The 14,836-nt window shown below is 38.7% G+C and overlaps 1 protein-coding gene across 3 annotated transcripts in view; it reads right to left on the reverse strand.

Annotated features, from left to right (window-relative positions):
- Nucleotides 1-343: 343 nt before the first annotated feature.
- GAK (cyclin G associated kinase) overlaps nt 344-14,836 on the reverse strand; it is a 73,650-nt gene continuing 59,157 nt past the window's right edge. For all 3 annotated transcript variants that reach the window (XM_032675195.1, XM_032675194.1, XM_032675196.1), the window contains exons 23-28: nt 14,386-14,520; nt 13,930-14,049; nt 11,156-11,368; nt 9,616-9,764; nt 7,515-7,691; nt 344-5,868 (exon numbers count right to left, since the gene is read on the reverse strand). In XM_032675195.1, coding sequence (XP_032531086.1) covers nt 5,767-5,868; nt 7,515-7,691; nt 9,616-9,764; nt 11,156-11,368; nt 13,930-14,049; nt 14,386-14,520 — 896 coding nt within the window. In that variant the 3' untranslated portion in view covers nt 344-5,766. The remainder of the gene's footprint in view (nt 5,869-7,514; nt 7,692-9,615; nt 9,765-11,155; nt 11,369-13,929; nt 14,050-14,385; nt 14,521-14,836) is intronic.

Genomic DNA, 14,836 nt, shown 5'->3' on the forward strand with positions numbered 1-14,836 from the left:
GGCTTGTCCCCTTGCTCTTGCTCCCCTTCCCTTTGATCACTGCCAAACCCGTGGGAAAGAGCTTCCCCTGGGCAGCAGAACGGCACCACATCAGGTCCTGTGCGAGAACCCCAAAACCCAGCACAGGCAGTCTGGAAAACTGAGCTGTCAAATCCCAGAGCACACTGCAGGGACACCCCTCCAACAGAAGAGACACTTCTGAAGAGCCACTTGGTTCCCAACAGGTTCAGCCACCTTGAACACACTAATGAGAACCATTTCTCTAATATATGCATATTGTTCTGAAAGGGGCAGTGGGAATGCTTTGGGTGTTCTCTCTTGCTAAAGAAGGAAACGTACAAAGTCATTTTGCTTGTTTTAATTGATCACTGGTTAGGTTGTAATACATTTCAAAGCAAAATATTCTGTTCAAGGACATTGTAACCAAACATTAAATCTACTTTTAAACAAGGCTTAATTTGACTATATTACCTTTATATACATACAGGTATAATTTTCATTTCACTAGTAGCAAAATTACACAATACAATTGCATTTCATTAAAGATAGCAAAAGAAAAAGGACTGGAGTGTCTGTTCTGTCCTTCCACACACCCCAAACCAGAAAAAACCACAAGTATAGAAAGTACAATCACAACTGCAGATAAATACAATAAGGATCTCAGAGCAAGCTAAGACCTTATAAGAGAAGACAATCACTTCTAGAAATCTACGTTGCAAATATACAGTACATTCCACTAAAGAGTTTTGGGAGTTCTCACGATGCCTCTTAATCCCCTTTTGGTAATAAAAGCTTCTATGACAACATGTATCCTTCATAAAAAATAACTGAATTTGTGTTTTTGGAGCGTATGTTGGAAGCTTAATGCAGTCTAAACTGCAGCCTACAGCAAGCTCACCCAAACAGAGAGCGAGCAAGCACTGCAAGATTGATCAAGGGCAGAAGCACAGCTCAGCTCCCTGTCACTGGGCAACTGGTAGCTTGAACTGCTCTGCACCAGGGACAGACTTGAAGGGTGGGAAATGATACATTCCTTTTACAGCTTCGCAGGTCAATCGCCTGGAAGTTCCTGACAGAAAATGTCAACTGACTCATACAAGGTTAATTTGAACTTCTTTACAGAGCAGACGTTACATTGCAATTGTTAAGACAATTAAGGACACAGCTAAGGGGCAACAAAGTTCCCACATTTATCCCATCCCTGAAACGATCCTGTGAACAGCAGAGAATGCAGTGGCCAACTACTGTGCAAACACACTGGCACTGCTGGGGAAACTGGTCTGGCCTTGGGAGGTGGGATGGTGCATGTAACCCAGCAGTCCCAGAGGGCAGATGAGATTTCAGCTGCACTCATTTGGTTTGTGCAGAATACTCTTCTTGTGCAATGCAAGCTTTGAGATGTGGCCTGCATTCAGAAAGGAACTATTGCTCTGTGCTTGGCAAGACATTGGAGGAACTCTCTCGAATTATCAAGAAAATGGAGGTAAACAAGGCATTTTTCATGAGCACTAGTTACCCTCACAAGTGCAACACCAAGGACTTTGCCATTGTTCCAAGGAAACGTTGTAGGTTTTCCATTCCATTTTTGCTGAAGGAAACTACCACTGATCAGCAAAAAAATATCTGAACTTGACCCAACTAAGTGCAGAGGAACTTTTCCTTTCAGGCTTTATGTCTAACTAACCACTAACACTCTTCACTGCTCTTAAGGAACTCTGACAGCACTAGGAAACACCAAACAGGTACGCCAAGGTTGAAGACACCAAATGACTTCCTCCAACATGGTCAAAACACATCACTCACCTCCACTAGGCAGGTTCCAGTCACACACACTCTTAACACCAATTCTTCTTCACAGATCTCTATTTTTAAAACTTATGCCTGACTCTCCAGATCTAACAGCAATGTAACAAGCAATTTAAGTAAAAAAAAAAGAACTAGTGGAAACCTGCCCTATCATTTTAGAAACGCTGCTTTATAGAAACTTCTGAGGAAAAAAAAAAAGGAAAGCCAGACTTGGTACTGCCACGTGCTACAGTCAGTCAGCAGCACTCTAAAATGGCTGGAAAAGCAGGCTACAAACCAGGTTTTCTCTACTAGTCTAGACCTGTCTTTAGCAGAGGTAGGTAGGAGTAGGTCAATGAAGAGAGAATTAGAAAACAGTATTTCAGATGTAGTTTAGAGCCTGGGTGTTCTTCTCTACTCTTCCTTTAATCTCTGTTGCTTTGTTTTTCTTTGTTGTTGCAGTAACCATGTCAACCTACTTATTTTTAAAAACTGGACCCTGGTAGGCTGCAACAGATGCATGGCATTAGTCAGTGGTTGCTACCAGAGAGAGAAATGACCAGCGTGGGTGAGAAGGCACCACGATTTGCTGCAAGAGACAAGGAGGTTTCCTCACCGCAGAATTTCAAGCACCGCATGCGAAGCCTGGCAGGCTCAGGTATTAACCCACCAGCACAACTCAGTCACCTCAGTCTCAAACCTTGCTGTTGGTAGATGCAGATATAAAAAGTCCAGCTGTCAGGGCATGGCTTCAACACTTCAGAACTCAACTGTGCAGTGAATAATAAGCATGAATTGAAAAATACACATTTTAAGCAAAGAGAGAATCCAGCCAAGTCTCTGATGAACCATTTTTTCTGTAGCCTGTCCTAAAAGCCTTTCAGCTTGTGGACACTAAGAATATGGCCACAGTGAAATGTGTGTGTAATCATTTCAGTGCAGTCCTATTCCAGACAGCAGTCAGACAATTAACAACATAGTACAGAGTATGCAAAAGATTGAAAAGCTCTTATTCCCAGATTTTCTACCATTTTTTATTACTGTTTTAAGATTAATTCAAACAGAACTGCTAGACTTTTCTTCCAAATGACCCTCTCCTTTAAAAGCAACATTAAGACTTAATATATGTTTATACGAAATGTACTCTGATTTCCCTTTTCCAGGTTCCTAAAAAATTCAATATATTGAATAGCCTAACGCTAAGAAACACCTTTAGTGGTCCTCACACTGCTTTGTGTTCCACAGAAAACAAAACTTCAGTTTATTATGTTCATAGTCATCATTTGAATTTTTATTTATTTTTTTTAAATTTTCAACTTACAGTTTGCTTACAGAGCCTTACTGAAATCCCCATTTTTTGCATTCTTGTATGCAACACAGCTAAATGACAGTCACCTAAAAGAGGAAAAAAAAAAAAACCACCTATCTGAAATAGTTTCAATATCAGGATTCAAAGGCTTATCAAACTGAGCATCTCCCAGAATCTTAGCAGCAAAATTCAACTACATAGAAAGGAGCAGGACAGAGCAAATCAGCCCATTCCCCCACTGAGAACCAGAGATGACTAAGCCATCTCTGTTGAGCTGAGCTCAGTAAGTTAAGCTGCTCTGTCAACCCAACCGAAATTTTGGTAATTATCAAACAGCTCTTGCAAGAACCAAAGTTCATGATTTTCCGTAATCTTAAAAAGAGAGGATCAATCTCAAGAGATCTTCAGTTCTAGATAAGACCATTGCATTCATGCTTCCCTGCTCACTTAAAATCACATCTAAGGTTCTTCTCTGATGAAAATTTTGCAAGCAAGAATAGAGAAATAAAAGCACATTAATGTAGACATCATCCAGAAAAGGTATTTTCCTCCCAGTTCTCAGGTTTTAACTTTTTAAACACCTATTTCAAGAAAAGAGCAATTAAAAATGTGTGCCTCAAAATTAAGCCTCCTGTATGTGCAAACATGGGGTTTTTCTAAGTCCTTCCTTACTCAAAGCAACTCCCTCAGAGATGCTTTCTCTCTCAACTGTATTTAGGACTGCAGTCAAAGTCATTATATATTTGTATATGTCTTTTTAAACCTATTATTAGATAGCATTTGTCCCAGAACTGTAAAGAGCCGTGCAGGTCTCCCACAAACCTATCCTACCAGCAGAAGCCTTTAATTTCCATGGATGCAAAACACATACACAAAGAGTTAATGAATTGTCCCAAGGAAAAAAAGATTAACTCTTACTTTAAATCAGACAGCAAGTTATATACTCTTAAGAAGAAATCTACTGAGACTTAAGACTGCTTCAAAGCAGGAACTGAAATACAACTGCAGCTATGGATAATATACAACCTTTTTGATCCATAACTAATCCTAGCTTCATCTTTTAAAAAAATTTAAAAAAAAAAAATCACAGCAGCTGAATATATATGCAAATATACACAAACCCCTTGACCAGAGGTTAATAAGTAACTGTGTTGGATCAGAGCTTAGAGAACATAAATTGCAACCTGTGTTCACACATCTCTAACCCATCAGCTCTTGGGCTGGTGTGGAAGTGGAAAATCTCATCCCACACACTGTTTAGGTGACAGAATCTCATGTTTTCTGTTCAGATATTACTCAGCAGAACAGTTACCTCTGATAATGAAACAGCCTCCCTCTCGTATAAAAAGGCAAGATGGTCAAAATATCCCCTTGAATGCCCAACTGTACTGAATCAAGAGACTGCTGCCAAGGATTTAATGCTCTAACACTAATTTTCAATATTTTCAAACTTGATATGAAAACTGCATTTTTTATTACACGGAGTATAACAGTCATTGGTCATTTGCATTCATCCACCCCAGCACTAGTGCAGAAGTGCCTTCTGAATAGGGATGACAAAACAGGGCAAGTTTTGTTAACAAGTTGTGTTTCTACTCATCTTGCACTAGGCAGTGCATGGAAGGTAGGTGAGCAGAAATGCAACAAATATACCCCATATTTTCACATACACGGATGCCATGCCTATCTCAAAAATACAGAAGTTCAGACATGCAGCAAAACGTGTTAAAGCACTTTAAATGCTCTCCAGATGACAATGAGTAATGTAATACTCACTCAGACAACTCAAAGCACAGTAAAACATTTGTGCTTACACTTCAAGTTTCAGAATAAAATTATTTCTATCAGAGTATCTGAAGTGCAACGAAAGGAACGTTCCACTGAAATCAGAAGCAAGAGACACCATTTAAAGAACCAGGAAAATACACACAGGTCAGATTACCACCTTATAATAAATAATAAAACAGCAGGAACATGCAGACCTTAAAGTCAAAATTTGTTTCTAGATTCATGATATGTAAAAAAAAAAAAAAAAAAAAAAAAAGTAAAAATCAAGAACAACCCTGTCTGATTTCCCCACATCTGAGGTCTTTTTGGCTAAACAACTGTTACTTTACTGTAAGGAACACAGGTATTGCCAGAAAACGTTATTTACAGAATGATTATCAGATTGATTACATAAAATAGAGATGAAAATATACATCCTCAGGTTTGAGATAAGCCAAGCAAATTCACTGCTGCTAACTACAGCACTTTGAAGAAGGCGACAGGCACCAAATATCAAAGTTGAATCACAAAACTACTTGAAGGAACAGACAAATTTGAGAAGGTAGAGGTACAGCAAAGATCAATGAAGTTGGAATGGTTTATAATTCATACTAACATACCAGAAATTATTTAGCTTCATTAAAACTCTATTTCTCATATATAAAACTGAAGAGAAATCTTTACTCCCAGACTGTGATTTCTACAGGTACTGAGCAGCTTTTTTCTTAGTGGATCTATGTAATGCTTTGTACTCTACATCTTACAAAATACATCCCCACGTTTAAGTGCATGACTAGAAACTGCGCTGACATCATGGAAAAAGCGCTTCATAAATCATAGGCGCAATAAAGTCACAGCAATGCTCAGCTCCAGTTTCTGGAAGCAGTTCTGTGAGAGGTGAAGTTTTAGAAAAGGGACTTCGATCCCTGGTTTTCAAACTCTGACCACGCGTCGTTCAATTCCATGAAGATCATTTTGGCATACTGCTCATAAGGCTGTCCCGTGGCCTGAAGACAAACAGAACATACCATAAGCACAAAAATATTAGGAATTAGGTGACTTAGAAAAGATCTCACTCCTTTTATATTTGTCCTCTTATTCAACAAATTTAGACTGGATTTGTGAACATAATTTTGCAGACACGGAACTCTCTCCAACCTTATCCAAAGCTTGCCACAAGTATTCTAAACAAAGCCAAGCTCTTGGATTCCTTAAATTATCTTCAAGCTTACAGTGCAATTCATAAATAACTGAAACTTAGCTAAAAACACTTTTCAAAGCTGTTTCCATAAAAAGTTTTAGTTACTATCACTTAAATGATCAAATAAGTAACTTTTGCATTTGCTTCCTGAGATAGCTTGCAGTACTGCACAAGGATAAAATCTGAGTACTTTTTAAGACAACTCCTTCTGGATGGGATTTTCTGGAGTAAAACCTGTTGCTGATTGTCACTGATGTTAAGATTCATGCAATTCATGAATTACACTGCACTTCCTGCGCATTTCCTTCCACACTCAAAGACAGTATGATCACAATTCCCTGCCTATTTCACAGCAGCCCTGACTCTGGGCCAACACAACCCAACCCTCGTGGTTGATAGAGATCCAGTCCCAAAAGAGGAATTATTTTATGAGGTTCTTTCCAACACGAAAGGGAAGCTTCAGAGCCCTTTCCAGTATCCTTCCCCTTCTCCTGCTGCTTAGCTCTTGCCAGCTGCAGTACTGTATTGACTCTTTTAGAGGGTGCTTTAATGGATAAATGGCAGAAAAAATAAATGAGAAAGAAGACTGTGCCTCAAAGAGAGCAGTGTTCTGACACTGATGCACCGAGGAGCCTCCAGAAAACACCAAAAAAAACATCACAAAGGTGAAGGAAGCCACATAGCCAAAAATACTGAAGGACAGCGGGGAGAAAAAACCCAAAGAGTGTGTTGGTTTTTTCTGTTATGGACACAAGATAACACAGGATTGAGACTACTGCTCACTGAACCACCAGTGAGAGCAAGCCTGAAAATTCAAACCAGGTATATTCAATGCTTATCTTTGTATCTAAAATACAACTCAGAGCAACAGCTCAGAACAAGAAGCAACTTTCACACACTGGAAGACTAATAAACCATGGAATGCATTAAATATTTTAAAAAGACTACTGGAATATCACACTTATATACTTTTAATCTGATCATTTGTTTACTAAAGTTTACTTTTTCTAGTAAATATTATTTAGTAAACAAGGTTCAGCAGGTTTTTTCTAATGGTTTTGCTATGGCAGCCTCTGAGTTTCCATTTATAGGTGCACAGTCCTAAAAGACCTGAAATACCAGCTCACAGAAATAAGGCAGATTCCACTAACCAGCACTAAACCTGCCTGCAGTCAGAATCCAGCATAACTGACTTTGGTGCTCAGTACATCTTTCATAGGAGTTTCATTTATTAATGCTTACCTGTTGAATTCTGTTCTGTGTCAGGACGAAAAGAAAAATCCCATACTACCTTAATGCAGGAGGACACCACATTCAGAAGACAAGAGAAGCAAAGTGAAGAGCACCTAGAGTGCTGATCAAGAAGCAAGGCATTTTCTAGTGACTAGTATGGTGTGGTAAAAGCAGTTTGTATTCCTTCTAAAGTAAAGAAGATCAGAGGACCACACTCACCTTATCTGGATGAACTACAAGGACTGCTTTCCTGTAGTACTTCTTTACTTGTTCAGGAGTTACTAAATCTGCCATGCTGACTGGTTTCCACTTAGTTTCCCCTTCCCAAAGCACTGTATGAAGAGTGGATATTAATGCTCTGATATTTCTCTCCTTTCCTTCAATCCATTCAAGAATCTGGGAAAATCAGAATATATAGAACTGAATGCAGCACTGTATGGATTCTCAGTCTGCCTACAGACATAATCCTCATTCTGTGCACAAGTACAATTTTAAGACTCAAGCACAGTTGTCTTACTGCACTCACTCCCCAAGTTCAACTGTTTTAGCCACCTGAAAGTGAAACTTCGCATTTACCACTCAGGAGTAGTTCACTGTTATTAGTTTACAGCAGAAATTCAGTCATTGCAAGAGAAATTACTGAGATAGTTACATATTACAAACCTCTGTAAAAACAATGTCAAGGGAATTGTCAGGAGTAATTAAAAGCATCTGTTACAATTAGATATTACATTCAAATTACATTAATCTTGTCCCTGTCAGGGCACAAGGTTAATTTACTAAAATTCTTACCTGATTTGTAAAAAAACATAAGTGCACAAGCATTGTACAAAAGATCATGTATATTAATAGTCAATGTTTACTTAAGCAACCAGCAGAGGAGCACAAACTGAAGTGTTCTTTGAGATATCCCCGACAAAGTTATTCTGATAACTGGCCATTTCCAACTTCAACAGCAACATTCAAGGCACTGATATAGTGATAGTGTTTTCATTGAATGCTTACGTAATATGACAATCTCGCAATTTATCAACAATGAGTATGGTAAATAAAAATCCGTATTTATTTCCACTTGCAGTAATTTGTGTTAGAAAGGCAACCACGCAAACTGCGCACTCCCTCTTCAGAGCACCCCTCCAAGGTTCTTCTACAAACTTCTCTAAAACATCATAAAGGCTACGAAACTGAAAGTATATTATTATGCAGCTTTATCAATGAGTAACACAAAAAAAAAAAAATCTGAACAGCTCATCAGGTAACACCTCCTAAATTAGTTATATAGCTTATTTCCAGAATTGCATCTCCTAGTAATTTCTTAGGACAGCAGCAGCACTTGTTAACCAGTAAATGCAAGTATGTGGTCACCCTGAAGACAGCTATTCTCAACTGCCTGGTTTTTAAAGCAGAGTTTTGTATTATCTGTTAAATCTATCTTTTCCCAGGAGACCTATGGGAACACTAGAGATAAAGAGTAGTTCTAGCTTGGAGAAATGGGAGTTTGACAAGAAAACTCGTTCTTTAATTCTCCAAGTTTAGTTGAAGGAAACAGAAATTTGCATGCCATCCATACATTTTTGTGCTATTATCACTGCCACTTCATTGCCAACTGACTCTTGTTCCTGTTAATTGTTTTAGAGTCACATGATTTAAATAAAGATAAAATTTCATTCTATTTTATCGGAATGGGATAGAGTTAATTTTTTCCCTAGTAGCTGGTGCTGTGTTTTGGCTTTAGTATGATAACAATGCTGACAGCAGCAACTAAAACACTGGTGTGTTATGTGGTGCTTCCCCTGAGTCAGAGGCTTTTCAGTTTTCCATGTTCTGCCAGTGAGCACAAGAAGCTGGGAGGGAGCTCAGTCAGGACAGTTGACCTAAACAGGCCAGAGAGATATTCCATATCACAGAACATCACATCCAGTACACAGACTGGGGGGAGTCAGCTGTGAGCTGTCCACTGCTGCTTGGGGACAGGCTCGGCACTGATCAGTAGGTGGTGAGGAATTGTACTGTGCATCAATAGTGTCTCTTGGGCTTTATTCTTCTCTCTCTCTCTCTTTTAAATTATTATTGTTATTATTCCAACCCAGTCCAGTCTATTATTTTACTTTACCTCAGTTACTAAACCATTTTTATCTCAACATGCGAGTTTTACCTTTTTAGTCCATCCTCCTCCCTATCCCACTTCAGTGGGTGGAGGGCAAGTGGCTGCATTTAGCCATTGGGGGTTAAACCCATGGCCATTATTTTCTCTGTTAGTCATTGTATCCTTCTGCTAAGATCAGATTTTCACTTAAATCAAAATCACTGTTAAACAAACCTTGAGCTTCAAGGGGTCCATATCTTTAGACATTTCTTGTTTTCTCATCTCAGCAATAGTCTTTGGTCCCTTTTTATCAGATTTCGCTGAAAATCCTTGATTAGATAAGAGATCCTCAAAGTCATTTTCTGAAACTTTTGGCTTTTGACCTACGGAAGGAGAAGAACATTAAATAAAAAGTTACACAGGAGAATACATTAATGGGGGAAATATATGGCACTCAGATACACATGCCTGGCACGTATCACTACCATGATAAACATTCTTCAGTGACTTGATAAATTCCACAAGACTAACAGAAGCACAAGAATAAAAGAGATCACTGACAAGCTTTCAGTCTAACAGAACAGACAGGCTCACGTGCATCCATCTGACTGAACACTTGCATGTCCTCTTTTTTTAAAAATGGCAGTAGACTTGAGGGAGCACACATCTATCTGTTCATGGTTTTGAAAATGGTTCCATTTTTCCACTGTAAGTTAATTCTAATGGCTATGCAGCAGTTTTTCAACTGCTCTAGTTAGAAGTATGTAGTCAACATCTAAGTGTTGAAACTTATACAGAATAATGAAGAGATAAAATACTAACAGGAATATTCATTATAGAACCAACACATTTCAGAGAACTGTAGAACAACTGAATTCTGAAGAGGCCTCTGGATGTTATCTAGTCCAATTTTCACTCAAAACAGGGACAACTCAGTTCATTTCTCAGGTCTCTGACCAGTTGACGTCCATCTGTTTTCAAGGGAGAGGAATTACAACATCCCATTTCAGCACTTCATCATGCTAATTCATTTTTTTTGCCTTGTTCTACACACTTCCACATGCTGCAACTCATGCCCACTGCCTCTCCATCCTGTCACTTCTTTCCAGATGCAGATCAACAGAATCATTTCAACATAAAGTCATCTGTTGTTCATTTATATGCCAGCTAAAGGGAGGCATAATCCTAATACCAACACGCCAAGAAAGTCGATGTAGAAGAGGCCATGCCCATCCCTATAACTCTACGTTTGCCTATTCAGTTGGAGCATCTTAAGTTACTCCCAGTATGATTCCATCTGGTCCTGCCTTCATATTTGTTTGAAACACAAGAATTTCCAGTAAGTTTAGCCTCAAACTTTCTCAAGAGTAGGTACTAGTTTTTAGTTTGGAATAATGTTGCATCCCTTTCCCTGTGTATCACAAACAGACTAACATGAAACATTATCAACCATCTCTCCCCAGACAGATCAAATTTACCTTTCTAAACCCGGTGATACAAAACCACTACTCATGTGGGTGAGTAAATGTAGAGTTGAGACCTTATGCCCAAACTTGCATGTATTTGGGCCATTGTCAGCTTGTCTCTGCTATACACCAGGATAGCTTTGCAAAAGGAGGATACCAGATTTGCCAAGAACTTCTGTTTTTCTGTTTTCTACTAGATACAACCTAAATTTAAATAAAAATATGGAGGTACAAGAGCTTCTGCAGGTAACAGTGCACCCAGCTAACTTCATATGGGCCACTGTAAGTGATATATTCATAAAACTTACCAAAGCTTGGGGTTCTGACTCCTCTTTCTTCTCGTCCTCCAATAACACTGAAGTTTACTGTGTAGTTGGGCTTAGGTGCTGTGCTGGATTTAGTCTGAGACTGCCATGAAGTACTTGGTGGTTTTGGGGATTTCTGCCACTGATTTCCCAGCTTCTGAGATGGAGCAGTCTTCTGACTAAATCCACTACCCAAGAGTCCACCACTGGAGGAACCTAAAAATAAATACTAAGTTAGTTGTTCAGTTTAAAACAAGTAAAACAGTTTAGTCTTGACAAATAACCCCATAGCTCACAGTGATACCATGGTACACGAGAAAACGCAACAGAAAAAAAAGTGTGAGTAAAATGAAGTTAAAAGAGTCTCATTAACAACTAACTTGGATAGCAGGAACTAGAGACTGAAAGTCTTCAAGACTCTTACAACTCAAGTTCTCAACTGTCAGTTTCAGCAGAAGCACCCACTCTTGTCTGATGGGTCAGGCATGTGTCAGACCAGAAGACAATGTGGCTGTGACAGTAGTTATGCCTCCCAATCTTTGTTAATATGCAGAGGACAATGAATAACTAATCACATGATCAAAGAAAGCAAGCATATTGAGAATATTTTCAAATGAATGCTTTCAAAGTCTCTCGTGATTTCTTGCACTACTCTTTAAGAAAGATGAGAACGTTGTTCTACAGCAGCATTCACAAGGAATATCACATAAGCTAAAAAACCACTGCAGGAGATACCGCTGTAATCATCCCAGTGTGGTACAACCCAAGCTTCTCTGGGTATACACAGCAATGTAAACTCAGTTTGCTCTTTCAAAGCTGTTTCCTCACACTTCAGCTCTCTTGATTGCTCTCTTTTGTAGCTGCTGCTTATAGTTATAACTTGCACAACAGGATGTCTTCCCCTGGGCCATGTACAAGGTACCTTACTACAGCTTTAAATACCACACCTGAAACATCCTAGTATTCAATACAACACCAGATACAATCTAGGAGTACACTGGTTTTTTTTCAGGAAAGCACTCAATTGCAGTCAACTCAGTTTTCAGCCACTTATAACCTGTGAAATTCACAAAAAAATCTGTTACTAGTCAGAGTACATGACCCTGCACTCTGAAAAATTATCTCTTTCTACTATTCTTTCAAACCACTCTACATTCATTATTCCAGTCTTCAAGGCTACCAAATTCATCCTGTAGGGCAAGTCAGTGCCTCACTACCCACAGAAACTTCTCAAACACCACACTCCCACTTCCTTATACAAGACCATTCCTAGAAAAGAAGAGCGTGATGACACCAACTAGCACAGAACAGAATTGGTATCCTACCACTACCCTAATACACTGCTTTTAACTACCTTTAGCTATTGCCTCTTTTGTTTTTATACAGCATTCACATTTAAGCAGCTTGCACTCTCATAAATTCTCTTCCAGAATAACGACTTGTATGTGGACTCCAAAAAACTCCCATGAAAGAAACAACACTCAGTCTGAATTCCAGTTCTTATAATGCCTTGAAAATTCATTTCCAGTCTGAGAAGGTTAACTAGGATAGTGACATTTGACTACTTTTTAATGAAGTCATTTTTCCTATTGAAAGGTAACTGAAAGACTAATGAATTGATCTAAGTCCTACTAAAATCAGTTCCATTTCTTCCACTGGATTCAGTGTGTGCTATACCTGCATCTTCAAGTCAAAGAAAAACTGATTTTTTTTTTTTACTGTCACACAATCTGTAGATTTTACAAGTCTGTTAATTATTAAAGTAGAAAATTTCTGTAATTTGTTTACTCCCAACCAGCCTCTGCTTCAACATCAGACTTTTGCAAGTGATTATGCACAAGCAACATAAAGAAGTCAAACACTGCACGTTACCTTGTGTTTCTAGAAGATAATTCCACTGGTATTCAACACATAATGTTAACTGCCAGGGCAGCAGAGTAAAAACCTCCATCAGCAACAAGCTAAGGGAAAAACATGTTTCTGCAATTCAGCAACACTAGGCTGTTCTGAATCCTTCCTTGTACTCTTGGCAGCTGGTCACATTTATGGTAGTGTGGGTACTGAAATGAAAGCACCTCAGTTCCTTTTGCTGCCCTTCATTTTCCCCACTGTTTGAGAATGCTGCAGAGCTAATTCCTGAATTTCAGGTGAATATAACATCCTGGAACAAGTGTAACTCTGTGTTGTGTCTTACCTTCTACAACTCCTTGTGCCCACCACTGCAAACTGACAAATGTTCCTAATGCTTTTGGCACTCATGCACATGTATGGGTGTGATTTGTGCTCATCTTACAAACCTGGTGTGAGCAGCAGAGCCATGAAGGTCTACTGAATTCAAAGAAAAGTATGGAATTAACAGGAAAACAACTCTCACTTCGGAACTAACAAATTTAACTAATTTAATCCAGCTTTCATTTTATATCCTTCAAGCACAGTACTAATCAATGCTAGGTAAGAAACCTCAGGTTCAGTTACTGAATTAGCACCCTCTGTTTTCTCTTACCATCTCAACAAGATTCTGAAGCATTAAGTATTTTCACTGTTTCTATACCACAGCTGTGGTTTCTTCTGAAATATTATTTTGGATGTTTCACACAATATCTGTAAAATTCAATTTTTTCTTGTTACTCATCAGCTCTCTGCAATTGCCTCAAGCTGGTTGTTAACAATGAAAGGGAAACACTTTCCCTATGGGCTATCAGTAACATCTGCTAGTACAAGAAGCAAATAAAAAAGTAGGGGCATTTAAGTATAGTCTCTCAAAAGTAAGATCTTACCTGGAAGACCAGATCCAAGATTGGCAAGATCAGCGAAAGGATCTAAGTTCTGAGATTTCGCCTGGCTGAAAGACAGACCTGAAGACACACTGGACTGGCTCCCTGTGGTAAAAGCTTGACCTGTATAATAAGAAGATGTATGATGTACATGGTCTATTTGGAAATTGAGAGAATGAATAAAAGCACTATTTCCAGAACACCTTGTGCAAACCTCCCCTACATTTTGCTTCATGACACCTTTTACCAAGAATCACAATTACTATATAGAATTGAAACTATTTGATCCCTCTGTCTTGAACTTAAATCTGAAAAACTACGTGAGTGCCTTATTAAAGCATCATTCAAGCAACAAAGCAAAAATGCATGAAGACGTGTTCAGCAGTGTCAAGTGATTAAAATTATCAAGTCTGAAGTATTCCTTATTCCCTCTAATGGAAAAATTTAATTCTATAATACCTTCACTAACAGGCTTCAGCTGTGGTGACGCTACATTACTGCTTGTTGAAGAATCTGCCCAAGAATCCCATCCGCCTAAGAGATCTGGGTGGCTTGTAGATGATGATATTTTAGGTGGCTCTGGTGCCAAATTCCCTACAGAAGAAAAATGAAACCTTATTTTTTTTAAGAAAACCATCACGATAATGGATATTTTGCTAATACCAACAGAAAGGGTACCACACCATCTACTACAATGATCAATTACATAGCTTGTTTAAATTTCTCAGTAACACAGTTATGCAGTCAAACAGGACTCAGAAGGGTTTTATCACTGGAATTCCTTCGTGTATATTTAAAACACTCCCCACACTTCATAGGTAAGATATTTTCATGCACAGGCAATGCTACGAATTTAACAGCTTAGGTCTCCTGGGCAAAAGGCTAAGGCTAGAAAGCCAGTAGTGCTTCA

Source organism: Chiroxiphia lanceolata, chromosome Z, assembly GCF_009829145.1.
Source record: "Chiroxiphia lanceolata isolate bChiLan1 chromosome Z, bChiLan1.pri, whole genome shotgun sequence".
In the NCBI taxonomy this organism is placed as follows: domain Eukaryota; kingdom Metazoa; phylum Chordata; class Aves; order Passeriformes; family Pipridae; genus Chiroxiphia; species Chiroxiphia lanceolata.